The sequence below is a fragment of the Pan paniscus genome, chromosome 19 (genome assembly GCF_029289425.2).
Source record: "Pan paniscus chromosome 19, NHGRI_mPanPan1-v2.0_pri, whole genome shotgun sequence".
Classification (NCBI taxonomy): Eukaryota; Metazoa; Chordata; class Mammalia; order Primates; family Hominidae; genus Pan; species Pan paniscus.
Window position 1 is genome coordinate 22,126,447 of NC_073268.2, and position 15,962 is coordinate 22,142,408.

Sequence of the window (15,962 nt, forward strand, 5' to 3'; positions counted from 1 at the left end):
TATCTGAATTCCTTTGCTCCCCTTCCCCCAGCACTGATGATGGTGCAAGTAGCCATAAGAAAGAGCCGTGAGGAGGTGGGGACAAGAGGATATGTATTGAAAGGAGAAGTTCAGGCCGGGTGCAGTTGCTCACACCTGTAATCCCAACACTTTGGGAGGCCAAGGCAGGCAGATCACCTTAGGTCAGGAGTTCGAGACCAGCCTGGCCAACATAGTGAAACCCCGTCTCTACTAAAAATACAAAATTAGCTGGGCGTGGTGGCAGGCACCTGTAATCCCAGCTACTCAGGAGGCTGAGACAGGAGAATCGCTTGAACCCGGGAGATGGAGGTTGCAGTGAGCCGAGAGCATGCCATTGCACTCCAGCCTGGGTGACAAGAGTGAATCTCCATCTCAAAAATTAAAAATTAAAAAAAAAAAGAAAGTTCAAGTCCTCAGGTCAGAGGGATTATGAAGCCTGCATCAGTGTCCCAGCAGGCCACAGCATCCCCCTTTCTCCTGCATCTCTGTCTTGAGTCTGCCCTTCTCTCCATCTCTCCCTGTCCTCCTTCACTCCTGCCTCCACTCCTGGCCATATTATGAATTAATATGCCATTGAAGGCCCCCTGCTCCTTACTGAAGGCTTTCTTCCTGTTCTTTAGAGCCTAATTTCTCTCCAGCTCATTGATTCCTCCCCATCCATTGTTCCACTGACCTACGGCAGAACTTGGGCTTGGGGCAGAACAGAAGGTAGCAGAAGCTTCCATGATGCTGGAGCTCCCAGAACATATTCTGGTCTTTTTCTGGTCAGAAGCTGAGTGGCATCCAGAATGTTTCCTGCACTTTACCTCCTGCCCTGGCCTGGGCTTCTGGCAAGCAGAAGTCACCCCTCCTCACTGCTTCTCATTGCCCCTCATTGAGAGAGAGAGAAGACAGGAGAGAGGGAAAGGGTGGGGTGTGTGTGTGTCAGGGAATTAACCGAGGTTTAACATTTCCTCAAAGATGTACAAGCATGAGAAGGCAAAAGGAGTTACTAGAGGCCACACCTGCTTCTCTGGATCTCAAGAACTGGAGAAAATTTCATCCCTGGTCCCATTCCTTAACCCACTTTACCCTACCCCCAACCTGTTCCCCACCAAAAAAAAAAGTGTCAGTAAAAAAAAAAAAAGTCAATTCCTGTTTGGGCCCATTTATTGTTTATTTTGAATAGGTAATACAGTCACATGGTTCAAAATTCAAAATGTACAAAAGGGTATAAGTGTTAAGACCCTTCCCTCTCCTGTCCTCAACCTACTGGTTCCCCTCCCAAAAGTAATCAGTGTTATCCATTTATTCTGAATAGGCATACATAAGCAATTATGTATTTATATTCTACTCCTTTCTGAAACACAAATGGGAAGTGCGCTATACACATTTCTGTGGCTTGCCTTTTTCACCTGAAGATTATTACATATTAGTATATAAAGACATACAATTATTTTTTAGCTGCATACTATTGTATTGTAAGGCTGTATCAGAATTGATTTAACCAGTCCTTTAGAGAAAAAAGTTTCTGTTGTTTCTCATCTCTTGTTATTTCTTTGTCCCCATCCCCAATCCAGACCTCAGGAGGGACAGCAGTGATGGGAATGGAGCCCAAGCCTGGACCAGGCCAGGCCCTGCCCCACCCAGGCCAGGCCCCTCCCCACTAGGCCAGACCCCCACCTCACCCAGGGCCCAGCTCATTTGCATGCCTGAATGTGATTGGACAGCCCCTCCTCCTGGCTGGGTGGCTGGAGTTGTAGGGGCTTTGGCTTCTCATCTTTGATGCCCACCCTTCATTTCCACTCCAGCCTCCCAAACAGGCTGTTGCAGAATACAGAGCCCTGGTACAAAATGACCATTCTTCATTATCATTGCACCCCCAAATCACTTGAAATGCTAACTTGAGCTGCTGCTGTCACGATGACCATCCTCCTCTGTAGAGAGCATGAGGCAGGCAGACACAAATGCACAGAAGCAGCTGTCCTGAAACACACCCAGCCCCAGGACAGGGGTAGGAGCAACTCCTACTCCCAATAAGCAACAGACACAAGGGAACGACACACAGGGATTGGCCACTCTGATTAGGGGTCCCGTGACCTTGAGACTTCCATAGGGCTGGAGAGGAGACGGAAGTTGATTGAAAACTGAGGGCTGGGGGAGTACCAGGGGCTGGGACATAGGGACATCCCCTCAGGATTCGGGAGAAATTGCAGGATAGAAGAGAAGGCAGGAACAGGAGGAGGAGGAGGAAGTAGGTGAGAGAGAGGAAGACGAGAAGGAAGGGACCTGGATGAGGGGAATGTGAGCAGAAGCATCCTTTCCAGCTCAGCTGTGGACTTGCAGGACTGGCAACCCTACCCTGGGGTCTCCAGGGAATAGCCCCCTTTTAGAGTCCTTGGAGGTGGCCTAAAAAGATTCGGGAAAGCCAGACAGCAACAAAGGGAACCATCTAGGGAAGCCCTCGGCCACGGCTCCAGGCTGGGCCATGCCTGGCCTCTGTGGATGAGAACTCAGTACAGCTGGCATCAACAAGGCTCAGTGTCCCCTGTGTCAGGCATCACAGGGTCAGGAGGCTCCTGGCTCAGAGGGGGATGCGAGGGAGGGTAGTGGAAGAAAGAGAGTCCTGGCACAGGAAAGAGGGAACCAGGCTGCCGGCCCAGTGCCCAGCTGCTCCCCATCCCTCACACCCTGGCCCTGGAGCCCTTGGCCACATGCCCCATCCCAGGACCGCCTAGTTGTGAGAGAAGCCCCCGTGGGAGAAGGCAGGGAGGTCGGGGGCACAGGCAGCAGCCTGGGGCAGGCAAGCCAGGGGGTTGACCTCGCAGGCCCCAGCATCCTGGTCCCCTCGGAAGTAGATGGAGTCGGCAGAGTAGAAGGAGGGGTCTTCGTCAAAGAAGTTGTAGGGTCGGAGGAAGAAGCCCACGCCGTTCCCCACAGTCACCGTGTTAGGAATGTCCTCTGCATGTGGGATATGCAGAAAACCAGCTGTCACCCAGGCCACCAAGTCCTAGCAGGGGAGAAGAAAGAGGATCACGAGGTCTGGCTTTGCTGAGGACATGCCCTGGTAGGGATTCAGCTCACCAGCCCAAGGATCATGAGTCTTTAAACATTTTTTCCTACTGGATAGAAGTCAAAGCATAAGTAGTCCATTTCATATTAGGAACACCTGCTTCCCTGTCCCTGGCTTGCAGCCTCCATCTCTGACATTTCCCATCATATCGCCCATTGCCTATCTACCCCCAGAGGGTGACACCCACAGGCTACTTCAGCTCCTCTTCCCCTAACTCTCCAAGAGTTCCCCACAACTGAGGAAAGAAGGGTGGAGGAAAAAGAACCAGCGCTTGGGAAGCAGAACCAGGCCAACATTGTGAAATTCATCAAGTCAGGAATGGGAGAAGCTTCAGATACAGGAGATGTCATTTTCCCTGGTAACTTCCATCCCTCCTGAGTCCTGGAGCCTGGAAAGGACTCAGTCCATGAAACTGGAACTAAGAGGGCTCTAAGATCTCAAGGACAGGCCCAGGGCCTCACTCAGTGTCTGCATATGGACACCCAGCTCAGGAAGGTTCCCTCAAAGGATAATGATCAGATATACTGAAGTGCAGAAGGCAGGAATCAGCACCACCCCTGAGAAGTGCAGATGGTTTTCAGGGACCCTCCCAAGAGAAAGCAAGGCTCATCCTCTACCCTCTACCCCGGCCAGCTGACCTTTCCAGCAATGGTCTCATTGTTGATGAAGTCACTGAAATCCACAGTGGGGGCCCAAGGGTCATTCTGATTGAAAACGCTGCTGCTACTGGGCTCCTCTTCCTTCCGCTGGGTCACAGCCAGCTGGTACCTAGGGAGGCACTGGTCAGGCCTCCATGGCCATTGACCCCATCCTGCTGCCTGATTATGATGAAAGGGAGCTGAGTGCTCAGAGCTCAGCTGCCCCAATTGCAGTCACACAACTGACTCGGCGCTACAGAATCCCCGACGTCACCCTAAGGGGGGTCAAGTCCTCCTGTTTATCCCCAGCCATTTAACAGTACAACCCCTCTCCCATCCAAAACAGAAGAGAGTTCTCACTCCTGGGCTTTAGCCTCCAAGGGGAAAATGTGCCCATCATGGTTTCTTTGGATAACTAGAAAAACCTTTGGCCAGGCGTTGTGGCTCATGCCTGTAATCACAGCACTTTGGGAGACCAAGGAGGGTGGATCATGAGGTCAGGAGTTCGAGACCAGCCTGGCCAACATGGTGAAACCCTGTCTCTACTAAAAATACAAAAATTAGCCGTGTGTGGTGGCATGCGCCTGTAATCCCAGCTACTGGGGAGGCTGAGGCAGGAGAATCGCTTGAAACTGGGAGGCGGAGGATGCAGTGAGATTGCTCCACTGCACTCCGGCCTGGGCAACAGAGCAAAACTCCATCTCAAAAAAAAGAAAAAAAAAAAAGGAAAAGAAAAGCCTTCCTGAGAGAGCTCTCCCCTCACCTACAGTGTGAGCTGAGTGTCCGCCAACACTCCTTTCCCACTCTCACTGCCCCCCTCCTCTCTGACTGCCCGCCACTCACCTCTCCCAGCTGAAGCCTCTCGCCATGGAGCTGTTTTGGGGCAGCGGCTCTCCAGCAAAGCTGAGCATCTGGATGCGGTAGCCCCGGGGGTGACCCCACTTGTTGCTGTGGTTGCTGGCCAGGTACAGGTAGCGAGGGGTGGCGCTTCCCACGAGGAAGGCGGCCTGCTCCTCCGTCTCTAGCAGCTTCCGGGTCACCTGCAGCCTCTGCAGCTGGTGCTCAGGGCTCCAGGGCACAGCCATGGGGACAAAGACCATATCCTCGGCCCAGACCCAGTTCTCCAGTCCTGCTCAGGGTGGGATGGGGGAGGGCCTGTCAGGCAACTGCCCTGGCCCCTCTGGACTCTGCCCCCATCTGGCTTCAGAGTGGGGGCCAAAGAGCAGCCCAGAACTGAGTGTGCCCCTCCTTCTCTTCCCTCTCCCCAGGATACCTCCAATCCTTTAGCCAAAGCTGTTGACCTATAAATTAAAATATTTCATCAGGGAGTTCATTCCATTTCACTCATTTATTCTTTCAACATTCATTAGCAGAGAGGACTGTACTCGTCCCTGGGGATAGAGATGAATGATCATCCTTACCCTCTTGCTTTCCACGCAGACAGACAAACCACTGACTGGCCTGTCCTGTGAGAGGAACATGGCCTAGGCAACTTCCGGATCACAGGAATACAGTTGCAGGCAGGAAAAGGGGGCCCTTCCGGGCAACTTTTCAGCCTGGCCTTAAAGGACATTACCAGAAGAGATGATATGGAAGGACATTCTAAGCAGAGACAAAGCATAAGCAAACAGGAGGATGCCTGACTGTAACATGTGAAGTGCGTGTCCAGGGACATGGAGTATTTGGGTGTAGCTGTGCAGAGCACAGCAAGGCAGGGTGGAGCCGCACCGTGAAGGAAAGAGTTTTGAGGGGGTTCTGCAGACAGGATCCCACAGGTGATGACGAAAGTGAGAGCTGAGTAAAGGGCAGGCTGGTGTGGATGGGAGGCCCTCTGGGTGCAGAGTGGCTCTTGGCTCTGAGAGCAACAAGAGCAAAAACAGCAGAGAGAGGGCTGGCACCTGCACGGCATGACAGTGTGACCTGCCGAGATACTGCAGGTGCAAAACAGAAACAAAACAAAACAAAACAAAACAAAACCAAAAAAAACACCTGGTGACTGACTCAATGTGGGGAAAGACAGTGAAAAGACAAAGATGAAGACTCCAAGCCATCATGTAGCCTTGGCTCTCTCTGTGACCTGACTCCAGGATCTATCCAGAATGCTCCACGGGATCCATGTGACCCCTCACACTTAAGTGAATTGTGCCCAGAGAAAGAAGGAAAATCAGGGAGGAGGAGGGTCCATCTCCAAAGGAAATGTACGACCTGGAATGACTGACCTGCACATGCCAGGGACGTGGTAGAATGCAAAGAGATCCTCCAACACACCACCACCACAGGCCAGACACAGAACTGAGCTGACAAACAGAAGGCTGCTCCCAGCAGCAGAGCCCATATAAGTACAAGGGAGAGAAGAGGGCAATGGGGACACTGTTAGCCCAAATCCTGCCTCCTCCCTGAGCTCGGCCATTTCCCAAGATCTTTGGATGAGGTCACGTGGAGGAAGGCTGCAGCTTTGCACCCAGCCAGTGAGCTAAGATCCAAATAAAACTCAGCAGCCAACTCTCTCCCATCCAGCAAAAGGGGAAGTACAAAAATCCACATCTTCCTTTCTGGGATAATCTACATAAAACCCAAAGCAAATGGAAACAACTTTTCAGTCCTTCTTCCAGAAGCCTTCTCCCCACCAAAATGTCTTACCTGCTACATCCAGATCCACCTTGAAGTGGGCGCTGTGGGTGTGGACCGTACCCAGGGTGTGCTCTGAAACCTGGTTCCCGTACTTCCCAGTAGCACCAAAGAGGAATGCTGAGCTGATGTAGCCCGTGGCATAGAATCGGATTTCTATAGCCCCACTGGGGTGGAAGACCGTATCCCACACATAGTCATAGTTGAGCAAGGTGGACATAGATCTGACGACCAGCACCGTTTCCGCAAGACCCCCAAAGTAGTGCGAGTAGAGATCTGAGTGGTGTCGCCGCAGGGGAAGGCCCTGGTTCTGTTCAAACACACAAAAGGCATCACGTATTGTCTTGGGGGCCTGGGACTCCAAAAGGAAGTGCCAGTCCACGTAGGTGGCCAAGTAGGGGCAGTCCACCCCACGGGTCAGGGGCGTGGTGTACTTGCCCATGCCAAAGCCTCCATCCACATAGCGGGTCGTCATTGCTGCTGGGGAATTTCCACCATAGATGGCCAAGGCCTCTTGGAGGCTTATCTCATAAACTAGTCTTTCTCCTTGGAAGCGAACGTCAAAGATCCTTGGGCCACTGAATGCTCCGAGGCCAAAGGAGAAAGTCCACAGTGAGGAGGCCACTCGACTTCCCTGGACACTGAAGCGGGGGCCTTGGGGATAGAACTGCAGAGGGGGAGCTGGACCCGGGGGCACAGGGGACTTCAGGGACCAGGACCCACCTGTGCCATTGTCTGGGATCAGCACCACATTCACCAGGCCGGCCTCAAACTGGGCCTCCAGCTGGGCCAGGCTGTCGTAGTAGCGGCCTTGATAGAACACCTTCTGGATAGTCCAGCGGGCAGGGTCCAGGGCCTTGTGGTTCACTAGCAGCTCCAAGCCCACGTGGTGCGGGAAGAACCCAGCGCCCGAGATGTTGTAGTAGAGGCCAAACCAGGTGGCCCGGTCCCCTGATTGCAGACCACGGGGAGCCGTCGTCATTGTCACCAGGTTCCGTCCCCGGCGCTGGTAGAAGCAACAGTGGTGGAGAAGCCCAGAAGCCTGGGGCAGCTCTCTGTCGAAGATCATCTGGTCTATGTCCAGGTACTCTTGGAACAGCACAGGGCGTCGGTGATAGGGCAGGGGGCCTCCATGACGCTCCACAGTCACGTCCTGCATGTAGGAGGGGTGAGGCAGTGGCCCCACCACCAGCTCACTCACGTTGGGCTGGGGTTGCCTGCCAAAGAAGACGATGGCCAGTGCCTCCCGGGCAGGTGGGGGGCTCCCCCTGTCCAAGTGAGCCAGGGCTGCAGCCTTGGGAGGCAGCTGCAACTCCACTGAGAAGACACAGTTGTCCGAGGGCCGGGCCTGGGCTGCATCCACCAGCCCTGGCCCCAGCCGCTGGGTCAGAAAGCGCATCACAGCCGTCAGCTCCTCTCGGCTCAGGTCTGCAAACAGCTGGCTCTGGCCAGGGTGTGTCCAAGGCTGGGCACTGGGAGATACAGAGGGGCAATGGGGAAGCTGGCTGGGTTCACCCCCATCTCCACCCCTGCCCACCAGCAGGACACAAACCAAGGCAAAGATGGTGATGACGGCCAGAATGAGGAGCACGAGGATTGTCTTCTGGTTCATTTTCCCATGAAGAGGGACAGCGGATTCAACCAAAGGAGAGCAATGTATTCTCACGCCAGCAAGACGGGGGCTCTGTTGGCTCCTGGACGGGGTGGGGGGCTCCCGGACTCTGGCTGAGGTTCCCGATAGTCAGATGCCTGGGACTAAGGGTGGGAAGGACACAGGAAGGCTAGGGCAAGGGGGCGGGGTGGCCGGGGTTGGAGGCGGGTCTGAACAGCTGTGATTTCCACAGACCTTACATGGTTTTGTCTTCCAGCCTCCAAATCACTCTACTTTCTGGGTCAGGGTTGGAGTTGGGGAGAGCTGGGGCTAGGGGGAAGGGGAAGGAAAATTTCAAGATAATGCAGCACTGGGAAGGAGCAGGATCTGCGCAGAGCAGCCTCTCCTGACCTCAGCCCAGCTTCTTCCCCAGTCCCCCACTTAGTCAGGGCCAGATGTTTTCCTGTAACTTCAAACTATCGTTTTCCTTCCAAAGACCCCCACCCCCTGCCCCTTTAGCTTTCCAAATGACATTCCTTGGCCAGGTCTATCCCCCTTGCCCTCTGGCCCCCAGCGCTAATTTCCCTGGCCAGACTCCTTAGTATTCTCCAGGGGACTCTAGATACTTAACAGGTCAAACAATAAATTCAAGTAAAATTCCTCTAATACTTTTTATTATAAATTACATATAACATCTGTTTTACAAAATTCTATCTACTCTTCCTTTTGAATGCACATGCATAAAGAGATGGCTGATGTAATGTGAACACCACCTATTTCTGAGTAGTAGGATTTGTGGTATTTTTCTTTGAATATTTAAAAATCATTTTTATAATTTAACACTTTAGAGATGAACAGGAAGTAAGAATTAACCAAAGGGACTGATGGGGGTTTCGTGTGAGAGGAACATTGAGGGGGTGGGAATCTGGGGAGCAGGTGTGATAAAAACACGGAGAACAGAACGTAGAAACAGGGAAAAGTACATGTGCCTAACCACGCCGCCCGCCACACCCTCAGGACTAGAAGCCTTGGTAAGAGAAAGGGGGTAAGTCCGGGACACAGGCTGCCAGGTCGGGGAGGCAGGCCACAGGATTGATGCTGCAGAGCCCAGCATCCTGGCCCTTCTCAAAGTAGACACTGCCAGGGGAGAAGATGGAGGGGTCCTCATCAAAGAAGTTATAGGGTCGGAGCAAGAAGCCAACTCTGTTCCCCAGAGTCACTGTGTTTGGGATGTCCTCGGCATGGGGAATGTGCAGGAAGCTGGCTGTGACCCAAGCCACCAGATCCTGCAGGAAGAAGGAGGAGCTGGAGGACTATGGAAGCATGACCCAAAGAACCACCCTTCAGCCACAATCCCAGCCTCCAGTCTCAGCCTGGCTTCCACTCTCCCCAGCCTCATGCCCATACAACACGTGGAGCAATCCATGTAAGCAGCTGTGTGGGGAGAGGGGGGAGCCAGTGTCCCAGAGCTAATCTCACCCCAGGAGGGATGACCTGTGTTGGTCATCAGAAAACTCCATGGCCTCTGAATCTGCGAACTGGAAATCAGCCATTCCCTCTAACCTTTGGCCAGAGGCTGGGCAGCCAAGATGCCATGCCCACAGGTGTCCCTTTCCTATGTCCCTAGGGCAACCAACCTCTCCTAAGAGGGTTTCATTGTTGATGAAGTCAGCAAAGGTAACTGTGGGTGTCCAGATGTCATTCTGGTGATAGATGCTACTGCTCTGTGACTCCTCCTCCTTTCTCTGGGTCACCACAAGCTGGTATCTGGCCAGGAATCATAAGAAGGTGGTTTTGGGAAATGTCAAGTGCCTTTACTGGCCCAGGAGTCCCTTAGATCCGATTCTGTGTGAGACCATTTCCCACCGTGTCTCTAACTTGGGTTTGAGGGGAGGTACAGGGATGAATGGTAGCCGTGGGAAGGGAGTTTGTCTCCAAGGACTGGGGCAGGGGAGGGGCTGTCCTTTCCTTCCACCCAGGCCAGGGCCCTCCTCACCTCCCCCAGCTGAGGGCCCTCTCCATGTCACTCTCCAGGGGTATGTGTATGCCAAGGGGGCTGTGGATCTGGATTCGGTACCCGCGCTGGTGACCCCATGCATTAGTCTGGTTGCTAGCCAGGTAGAGGTAGCGGGGTAGGGGGCTTCCCAAGGAAAAAGCTGTCAGGTCCTCCTTTCCCAGGACCTGCCGAGTCAGCTGTGGGCGCTGTAGCCAGTGCTCCGGGTTCCAGGGGGCGGCCACAGGTTTAAACACCACGTCTTCAGCTACCACCCAGTTTTTCAGCCCTGCCAGGGGGAGGGAAAGGAGATGAGTTCCACACCAGGTAAGGTCTCTGGGCCAGGTCCCTGTCTTCCCCATGATGTTCACTGCACTGGTGACAAAAGGCAGAGAGAGCATCAGAGCACACTGTGCTGGGAGCCAGGAGGTCTGGGCAAGTGCAAGCTCCTATCTTCTTCCAACTTGCCCTATCCGATAGGGTAACCACTAGCCACACGTGGCTATGAAAATTAAAACTTAGGGCCAGCTGAGGTGGCTCACACCTGCAATCCCAGCACTTTGGGAGGCTGAGGCGGGTGGATCATGTGAGCCCAGGAGTTTGAGACCAGCCTGTGCAACGTGGTGAAACCCTGACTCTACAAACAATAAAAAAATCAGCCAGGCATGGTGGTACATGCCTGTGGTCCCAGTTACTTGGGAAGCTGGGGTAGGAGGATTGCTTGAGCCCAGCAGGTTGTGGCTGCAGTGAGCTGAGGTCACACCACTGCACTCTAGCCTGGGCAACAGAGCAAGACCCTGTCTAAAATATATATATATATTCAGTTCCTCTGTCACACTAGCCACACTTGAAGTGCCCAGTTGCCATACATGGCTAGTGACTATTGTTTAGAGCCACAGCTCAAATACGGAATATTTCTATCACTGCAGAAAGTTCTATTAGCACTGGACTACCAAACAGTCCCTGGATCAATTTGCTTCTCTGATTCACTTTCTGAATCCCTACACTGGGCATAATTAAAGCTGTTCTATGGCTGTGCCCAATAAACAGAAAAGCACATGCAGCTGACTAGTGCCATTCTTTTAACTATGAAAGGGATAATGATATTTGTCTTGGAGAAGCTAGCTGAAAAACTGACTCCTGAGCTGGGTGTGGCAGCTTGCAACTCAGGAGGCTGGTGGCAGGGTGATGCAGATCCCCTGAGCCCAGGTGCTGGAGACCAGCTGGGGTAATAGAATGAAACACTGCCTCTTAAAAAAAAAAAAAAAAAAAGGCCGGGCATGGTAGCTCACAGCACTTTGGGAAGCCGAGGCAAGTGAATCACTTGAGACCAGGAGTTCAAGATGAGCCTGGCCAACATGGTGAAACCCCATCTCTACTTAAATAAATAAATAATTTTAAAAAATTAGCCAGGTGTGGTGGTGTGCTACTCTGGAGGCGGAGACACAAGAATCGCTTGAACCTGGGAGGTGGAGGTTGCGGTGAACTGAGATTGCACCACCGCGCTCCAGCCTGGGCAAAAGAGTGAGACTGCCTTCAAAAAAAAAAAAAAAAAAAAAAAAGCTGGGTGTCGTAGTGTATGCCTGTCATCCCAGCTACTAAGGAGGCTGAGGGAGGAGGATTGCTTGAGCCCAGGAGGTCAGGGCTGCAGTAACCTGTGATTGCACCGCTGCACTCCAGCCTGGGTGACAGTGAGACACTGCCTCAAAAAAAGAAAACCCAATCCCTTCCCATGGTCCCCTGCATACTCCTCCCAGCTCTGAGACTTCACTTTTGATCTCAGCAAGGTGGGAAGTACTGTCAGTGTTTTTCAGAAGCGAGCACATTCATACCTTTGTCTGTGAGTTCCTTGGAATTCTACAGCATCCATAACCTGCACTGCCTAACTCAGCATTTGGTCATACACTTTCTGCAGGTCTGGACTGTTAGTTCAACAAGACCTATATGAAGGCACCTGGCACGGGAGAAACTGCACTGAAGCTGGTGCCTCTGCAGCCATCCTGTTTGCTGGTGCCTGACACAGCCTCTCTGGCCCACAGCAGCAGCCCATGCTGCACACGCTAGGGGTCCAATAAATGTTACTTCCCAAAACAAGCCTCTTTAATGCCAAAGATGCTGAAGAAAAACTTCCAATCAGAAGACAAGTCAAAATCCAAGTATGTCAAAGAATAATCTAGTTAATATGATCATTTCAATCATGCTATTAGTCCTTCCTACCCTCCACACCACTGCGAACACAAGTGCATGCACAGAGACACACGCAGGCACGCATGTGCCATGTCTTTAGACTTGAGGATAAGAAAACATTTCACAAGAAATACTAGTTTATGTTGCATTATACTTGGGCAGTCATTTCCTGTCCCATCTCCCGCCACCCTCCTTAGTTTCCCTTAAAATGGAGAGGGTCTGGTGAGTTTCTAATTTTCTTTGTGGATCTAAAAGTCTGTGAGTCTGTAAGTTCCTTTCTGTCCTTGACAACGTCTGTCAGGAACAGCAAGTCCTCTGTGTGCTTTGAGCCCTTTGTGCTTGAGAAATCTCTTTCCATACTTGCAGCAAGCTGTGTGCCTGCCATGAGTCAACTGTGATGACAGGAATGGGCTGACCCTCCCGACGAGGAGTGGCCCTATCCTGGGGAGCAACCCCAGCTTTGCTACCCTCTCCTTCCTAAGCCCCAGGTCGACCCCCACCCTGAAGACTCTGGACAGACTTCTTCCGACCTCGGCTCAGGACCCTGCCCTCCCCACCCCCACTGACTCTCAGAATTAGGAAGAAGCAAAGTGCTCCAACTCCAGCCCCATTGGGCCAGTTCACCCACCCAGTGTCACTTGAGGCTAAGGCAATCATGCCCAGCCATTACATTTAAACTAGTTTCACAATCATAGCAAGTCAGAGGGGCTGGGCAGGGGAACTCTTTTCACCTTTTACCAGATACCCAGTAGCCCAGTACCAGACTCACTGCACTGAATATGCTCAAACAGTCCCTGCCCTGTTGCCACTAGAGCTGTGGTGTTGGAACACCCCGCTCTTGCCACTTGTTATTTCAGCTTGACCTGGGAGATTCCCTTCCCTTCCCTCCACCCCACCTGACCCTGCCTCCAAGTCTCCATCCTCATCCCCTCAGCACTCACCTGCCACATCCAGGTCCAGCTTGAAGTGGAAGGCATGTGTGTGCACCGTTCCCAGCACTCTTTCCCCCACACGGTTCCCAAAGAGGAGACCCTCCTCTCCCCCTTTCAGGAAAGCTGTGTTAATATAACCCGTGGCATGGACCCGCCCTTCAAGTGCCCCATTTGGGTACAACACAAAGTCCCAAACGTAGTCATAGTTGCCCACAGATGACACAGACCTGACCACAAGGGCTGAGCTGGCCAAACCACCATAGAAATGATTTTGAAGGTAATTGTGGTGCCTTCGAAGGGGCAGTCCCTGGGCTTCCTCAAATACACACACAGCCCCTGGAAGCAGCTGGACTGCCCCTTTACCCACTAATATATGGATGTCCACCATCGTGGCTTGATAGGGGCAGTCCACTCCCCGCACCAAGCCTCGGCTGTTACGGCCGAGTCCAAAGCTGCTATCCAAATAGCGAGTCAGCATCGTCTTGGGTGAATCGGCACCATAGATAGATACACACTCCTGGACACTGACTTCATAGGCTATTCGCTCACCCTGGAACCGAACATCAAAAATCCTCAGGCCGCTGAACACCCCATGGCCAAAGGTAAATGACCAGAGGGAGGATACCACCAGGTTTCCTTGCACACTGTACTGGGAACCCTGGGGCGAGAACTGAAGAGGGGGAAGAGGACCTGGAGAGTTCCGAGACCTCAGGGATGAAGCTCCATTTGGTGGAGGTAGAGGGACTCTAACCACTTCCAACCGGCCAGACTTAAACTCCCGTTCCAACTGGCCCAAGTCTGCATAGTAGTGCCCAAGGTAGAAGACCTGCTGGACAGTCCAGTGGGCAGGGTCCAGGGCCCTGTGGTCCAGTAGTAGCTCCAGCCCCACGGGGTGAAGGAAAAGACCAACCCCTGAGATGTTATGGTAGAGGGCCATCCAGGTAGCTCGGTCCCCTGAGCGCAAGCCCCGAGGGGTGGCATGCACAGCTGCCAGGGTAGAGCCATTGTAGTTGAAGGTGGACGACAGGAAGATGGGTGCCTTGGGTAGCTCCACCTCTTTCAGATGCCTCCACATCTGTGTAAACTCAGCTCTCAGCACCGGGCGACGGTGATAGGGCAGGGGCCCGCCGTGACGCTCCACAGTCACATCCCGCATGTAGGAGGGGTGAGGCAGCGGCCCCACCACCAGCTCACTCACATTGGGCTGGGGTTGTCCACCAAAGAGGACGATGGCCAGTGCCTCCCGGGCAGGTGGGGGGCTCCCCCTGTCCAGGTGGGCCAGGGCTGCAGCCTTGGGGGGCAGCTGCAGCTCCACTGAGAAGACGCAGTTGTCCGAGGGCTGAGCCTGGGCTGCGTCCACCAGCCCTGGCCCCAGCCGCTGGGTCAGAAAGCGCATCACAGCTGTCAGCTCCTCTCGGCTCAGGTCTGCAAACAGCTGGCTCTGGCCAGGGTGTGGCCAGGGCTGGGCCCTATGGGATACAGAGGGGCAGTGGGGAGGCTGGCTGGAACCACCTGGGCTGGTCAGCAAAACATAGGCCAGGGCAAAGATGGTAATGAGGGACAGTGCCAGGAACGCCAGGACTATCTTGAGATGCATGGTGGATGTTGAGAGCTGAAATCAGAGTTCTAACAGCTGCTCCTTCCAGTTACTGACATCAAGTCGGGGTTTATATTCGCTAGGGTGGATAGGAAGGGAGAAAACTCCACCCCATGGGTTGGGCAGGAAATTTCTGACCTTGATTTATGTAATTCTGTTCCAATTTTCTGTCCTGTGGTTTGGCCCAGGGCACTGCTTCCACATGCATAGCCTCTTCCTTGCCCCTGAACTCCCACTGGTAGCAGTCAGTACCAACTACTGATTTCCATCATTTAGACCAGATGAAAGGGAATCTGGGTTAACGATGCTAACCTCCAGTTTCCACCTGGAATGGGTCTCAGGAAGAGTACAAACCTCAGATGCCCAATTAAGTTCTGCAGCCTGCATGCAAGCACTAAGCTGTCCATTTTCCTACCTCCTGGCAGGAACTGCATCCCAACAGCTCCAGGATTCACTGCCATGTTCAGCAGTAAGCAATGAATTCTACTTGTTGCCTAATGCCAAGCCCTTGATTTGTAGTCAGGCCATTTCCATCCAGTGGAGTGGCTGAGGGCCTGGGCTTAGTAATCAGGTTTGTCCACCAATCCCAGTTCCCTCAGCTGTGTAACCTTAGCGGAAATACTTATCCTGAGTCTCAGTGTCCTCATCTATAACAAATAGATACAACTATCCTATAGATTCCTGAAGATTAAATGTGATCGTGCACATTAGGTACTTAACAGCCTGGCACAGGGGAGGCACTCACAAACTGCTAGCTTTTGGTAGTCATCTCTGAAACAGAACAGAGCAGGTGCTCCTCCATTGTTCAAGACCTTAAACTTTTTTTACAGAGACAACGAGGGGATCATTGGAAACCAGAAGGCTACTTGCAAGGTGGAAGATGAGGAAACTTTATTTCAGAGGGAGATAGATTCCTAGGCAGCCCTCCAAGTAATCTGAAAACCAAAACTAGGAGTCTCCTCAAGAAACTGAAGACATTATTCAGGAAGAATTAGTATAAGGTAAAGAAAATAACTGGGTAGGACACGCCTCGAACCAGTTCATTCCTTACACATGGAACGATAGCAGCCTCTACTGGCAGTTCATGGGTATCACTCGGGAAGGAAGGAACTAGGATCTTCTGAAAGTAGGGAGAGAAGGCAGCTTAGGTCTGGGAAGAGCTAACTTTCCCGTAATTCAGACTGAACACAAATGAAGCACCCAACCTTGCTCAGTAGGCAGAAGCCTCAGTCTTTCCACTATACTGGGGAAAAGATTCAGCTCAACTGGCATAAGGACACACAACAGGGTGGCTAGGTGTCCATGGAGGTGGGTGTCCAAGCG

At 52.7% G+C, this 15,962-nt stretch overlaps 2 protein-coding genes across 4 annotated transcripts; both read right to left on the reverse strand.

Moving 5' to 3' along the window:
* Positions 1-1,158: 1,158 nt before the first annotated feature.
* LOC100973737 (membrane primary amine oxidase) lies at positions 1,159-8,363 on the reverse strand. Of its 2 annotated transcripts, XM_003813918.5 has the most exons (4): positions 6,352-8,363; positions 4,555-4,840; positions 3,712-3,841; positions 1,159-3,010 (listed from the first exon to the last, which is right to left on the reverse strand). In XM_003813918.5, the coding sequence occupies exons 1-4, from the start codon at positions 7,949-7,951 to the stop codon at positions 2,735-2,737; spliced, it is 2,292 nt and encodes a 763-aa protein (XP_003813966.3). In that variant the 5' UTR covers positions 7,952-8,363; the 3' UTR covers positions 1,159-2,734. The 2 variants fall into 2 exon arrangements, with proteins under 2 accessions (XP_003813966.3, XP_034797684.2); XM_034941793.4 differs by lacking the exon at positions 3,712-3,841.
* A 213-nt stretch (positions 8,364-8,576) lies between these two features.
* On the reverse strand, positions 8,577-15,020 carry AOC2 (amine oxidase copper containing 2). Of its 2 annotated transcripts, none has more exons than XM_034941803.4 (4): positions 13,052-15,020; positions 10,008-10,212; positions 9,568-9,697; positions 8,577-9,216 (listed from the first exon to the last, which is right to left on the reverse strand). In XM_034941803.4, exons 1-4 carry the CDS (start codon positions 14,637-14,639, stop codon positions 8,950-8,952), a joined length of 2,190 nt encoding a protein of 729 aa, XP_034797694.1. In that variant the 5' UTR covers positions 14,640-15,020; the 3' UTR covers positions 8,577-8,949. The 2 variants fall into 2 exon arrangements, with proteins under 2 accessions (XP_034797694.1, XP_003813960.1); XM_003813912.7 differs by having other exon boundaries at positions 9,927-10,212.
* Between the last annotated feature and the right edge of the window lie 942 nt (positions 15,021-15,962).

Bases quoted from the DNA above. Each gene is read 5' to 3' on its own strand.
- LOC100973737 (XM_003813918.5), bottom strand. From the start codon at position 7,951: ATGAACCAGAAGACAATCCTCGTGCTCCTCATTCTGGCCGTCATCACC. The intron at 3,842-4,554 runs GTGAGTGGCGGG...GTGCCTCCCTAG, and splicing joins AGAGGCTTCAGCTGGGAGAG to GTACCAGCTGGCTGTGACCC. The intron at 3,011-3,711 runs GTCAGCTGGCCG...CTCCCCTGCTAG, and splicing joins ATGAGACCATTGCTGGAAAG to GACTTGGTGGCCTGGGTGAC.
- AOC2 (XM_003813912.7), bottom strand. From the start codon at position 14,639: ATGCATCTCAAGATAGTCCTGGCGTTCCTGGCACTGTCCCTCATTACC. The intron at 10,213-13,051 runs GTGAGTGCTGAG...TCCCCCTGGCAG, and splicing joins GCTGGACCTGGATGTGGCAG to GGCTGAAAAACTGGGTGGTA. The intron at 9,217-9,567 runs GTTGGTTGCCCT...TTCTTCCTGCAG, and splicing joins ATGAAACCCTCTTAGGAGAG to GATCTGGTGGCTTGGGTCAC.